The sequence below is a fragment of the Takifugu rubripes genome, chromosome 7, assembly GCF_901000725.2.
Source record: "Takifugu rubripes chromosome 7, fTakRub1.2, whole genome shotgun sequence".
Classification (NCBI taxonomy): domain Eukaryota; kingdom Metazoa; phylum Chordata; class Actinopteri; order Tetraodontiformes; family Tetraodontidae; genus Takifugu; species Takifugu rubripes.
Genome location: NC_042291.1, coordinates 13087982 through 13091099, shown reverse-complemented (window position 1 = coordinate 13091099; position 3118 = coordinate 13087982). Strand labels below are relative to the sequence as shown.

The following is a 3118-nucleotide window of genomic DNA, read 5'->3' as shown; positions in this document are numbered from 1 at the left end:
AAACAGACTGGGTGACTATTTCCGTATCAGCCAAATGTCAGTAAGGAGTAAAAGAATAACGTAAACAAATGTCTAAGTTTACAGTCCATGACCAAAAGAGCCTTGAAATGCGAACGTGCCGAAAAGAACTAATTTCTAGTCTATTTTGTTGTGTTGCAATTACTGTACTCATAGCTTACTGTAAGAAACATGCATGTTATGAACATTTCTATTTAAATGTCATTGCAAGTGCTTGAAAATACAATAATTGGGGTTTTGCTGCAGCACCAAATTATATGGACATTCTACTTGACTTGTTTAGTTGTCTTTCAATCGTTCATGATATAGAACACGCGTACACACACACGAATCCTGGAAAGCAGGGTGTACTAACATAGTTTCACCACACGATGGCAACATACACTCTAAATGACTGTAGGAGTTCTCTGTGAAGGCCAAAAACGCGAAATACTGAATTAAAGTATTAGGATAAGTATTATCATTTAGGAGGATAAATAATCGTCTTCAGTCTTTTCTCTTAAGTTAAAGTTTCCACTGTGACACTAAAGACACGAACGACAATAATGAGATCACACTGCGCCTCTCAAACGTTTATTAAAAAAGGAAAACTTCTATCAGAAAGGGTGATTACAGTAGCTGTCAGAAAGCAAGTACATGGTCCGCAGTGGCAATATTGTGTTGAAAAACCCCTTTTTGAGAGAAAAGTTGAAAATACAAAATTCTGATGAACGGCCAGTAATTCGACAAATGTTGAATAAGTGTGATGCAAATTTTGAGAAGCCGTTATTCGGTTAAGATTAATTAACTCGTAATAATTGGATTTTTAAATAAACGCATGACTTTGTTTTCATTGTTGATGACGGGTTTATTTCGGGATAAGTCCTTCCTAAAATGTGTACAGATATTTTCTCTTATAAAATAGATACTGACATCACCTGTCCTCTCGTTTAATGTTACTATTTTTCTCTTCAAATTCGCTTTCTTATTGTCATGAGGCTTGCAGATTAAATTCATTTGTATAATTTATAATGCGTCTACACATTGACTTCAGTTTATTTTCTAGTGGCTTCTCCTTGAATTTTTGTATTTTATAACGTTATAACTTAACAAAACAGTGACAAATTAAGGGTGGCTCCCTGGCTTCAGTGATTTCTTAGTATTTGATGAATACCTAAAAAAGTTGTCGAATCTCCTAAACGAATGGTCTTTATCTCGCTGCTCCAACCCACTTCCGGTCTTCTGTCAACAGGCCGCACGAACTGGTTCCAATTAAAAGGGAGGAAGGAAATGTATAGGTCAAACAGCGTCAGGAACGCTTCGTGTAATATAATAAATTATGGCACAGTTTTTTCTCGGATAAAGCCACATTTCTGTCAGCCCGTCTCCATAGTTCAGTATCTGCAGAGCTAACTGGGACTCTTAAACTTATTGACGACTTTCTTCTCCTTTACGCGCCTGTTTTGAAACCAGATTGTCACTTGTCTCTCAGTCAGATTGGTCTGGGCGGATATCCTCCTCCTTTTGTCTTTGGTGATGAATTTATTGGCAGCGTACTCCCGTTCCAGTTCCTTGAGTTGCACCTTTGTGTATGGCACACGTTTCTTCCTCCCCCGCCGGACACCGCTGTCTCCACCAGAGATATCTGAAATAAACACAAAGGAATAATAGAATATATAGGGTAAACATTTAGATTTTTTTCGTTGTCATATGGCGCATGCATGACGCAAAGGTTTGGAACATTTTATTTTAAAAAAAATATTAAAAGTCTATGAGTAACTACCTTGTAAAGAGGATTTCCACAGAGGATTTGACTGCGGTTGCTCTTTGGTGCAGTAAACCTGTCCACTCCAGCCATTGGTGATGGTCCATGGCTGATACGGTTCCATGGGTAACAGAGGCTCATGTCTCGTCTCAGATGGGGCACTGAGGGCAGGCACAACGGGGACATCCAAGTAGCTGGGCTGGTATGGAGCAGAAGAGTAGCCCTGATAAAACGCGTATTCCTTCGCCCTGGATGAGAACTCCTCTCCAGAAACCGGCGAGTCCATGTATTTATCACCATAGCCGGAGGGCTGCGCGCAAGCCTTGACGCTGCCGTGTGACACCCTGCAAGGGTAATAACTGCTGCCAAAATATCCATATGGCAACGACGCATTGGGCGAGCTCTGCGTAGCAGGACAAGGGCTGCACTGCTTGCCAGGTTCGCCGATGCCAGAGATTGGCACATCATTCGAAGTGTAGGTCGTGTTTGGAGCCAGCGAAGTCGGATGGGCTAACAAATTCCTGCACTGATTCGCGGGGAAATTGCTCCCAGTAAATCCTTCCATGTTCTTGTTTCTTTCATCCAAGCCGTTTTCGTAGAGAAACATCACCGGGTCAATCCAGTGCGAATGGAGGAGAACCGAAGCAGTCATAGCATGCCTTACATCGAAACGACCAACTCTTTTTCTAAATCCCCTCAACTGAACAGAGACAGGGACTCGGCCAGAGTAACGATATTAGCACGACTAGAGCACGAAAAGATCGCAAGGTTATTGGTCAGGGGCAGGCACGTGATATGCAAAGGAGATGATAAACGTCCAGACATCAGATAACTCACACCGAACTGTGTGCTTGCCGTGATGTGCTGCGTCACTTTTCTCCTGTTTTGTCCACGTTTTTCCCCAAACAACAAAACCGGGAATTTTCCGACTGAGAGACACATTTATGAAGACAACTTTACCCATTGTTTTGTGCCACTACATCACTTTTTTTTTACGAGCTGACTGCTCAAGAAGTGAATATATGCAAGTATTCTCATGCGTAATTACGCGTGCCATTTCTGTCACAGATACGCCAAATGTAACAACGATGCAACGATACTTTTTGTTTAGGGCTTTTAAAAGATTTAACTCATCAATATGGTTTCAATCGTAATTTGTTAAGCGTGCAGCGATATGATGAATATTGGGGAGTTACTCTTTGAGGCACGACCATTATGCAATTTTAGATTATAAAAAAACTAAACAAACAAACAAAAAACAAAACCAGGAACGTAACAAACAGAGGGCAATGCATTGCTAGGGGCTTAAAATGCAAGACCTTTAAACATGTTAAGCAAATATGTCAGAGCAACACG

The 3118-nt window shown here is 41.0% G+C and overlaps 1 protein-coding gene across 1 annotated transcript; it reads right to left on the bottom strand.

The window, feature by feature from the left end:
- Positions 1–581: 581 nt before the first annotated feature.
- On the bottom strand, positions 582–2476 carry hoxa13b (homeobox A13b). The gene is made up of 2 exons (XM_029839402.1): positions 1781–2476; positions 582–1642 (listed from the first exon to the last, which is right to left on the bottom strand). Exons 1-2 carry the CDS (start codon positions 2412–2414, stop codon positions 1407–1409), a joined length of 870 nt encoding a protein of 289 aa, XP_029695262.1. The 5' UTR covers positions 2415–2476; the 3' UTR covers positions 582–1406.
- Between the last annotated feature and the right edge of the window lie 642 nt (positions 2477–3118).

Bases quoted from the DNA above. Each gene is read 5' to 3' on its own strand.
- hoxa13b (XM_029839402.1), bottom strand. From the start codon at position 2,414: ATGACTGCTTCGGTTCTCCTCCATTCGCACTGGATTGACCCGGTGATG. The intron at 1,643-1,780 runs GTAGTTACTCAT...TGTTTATTTCAG, and splicing joins GTGGAAATCCTCTTTACAAG to ATATCTCTGGTGGAGACAGC.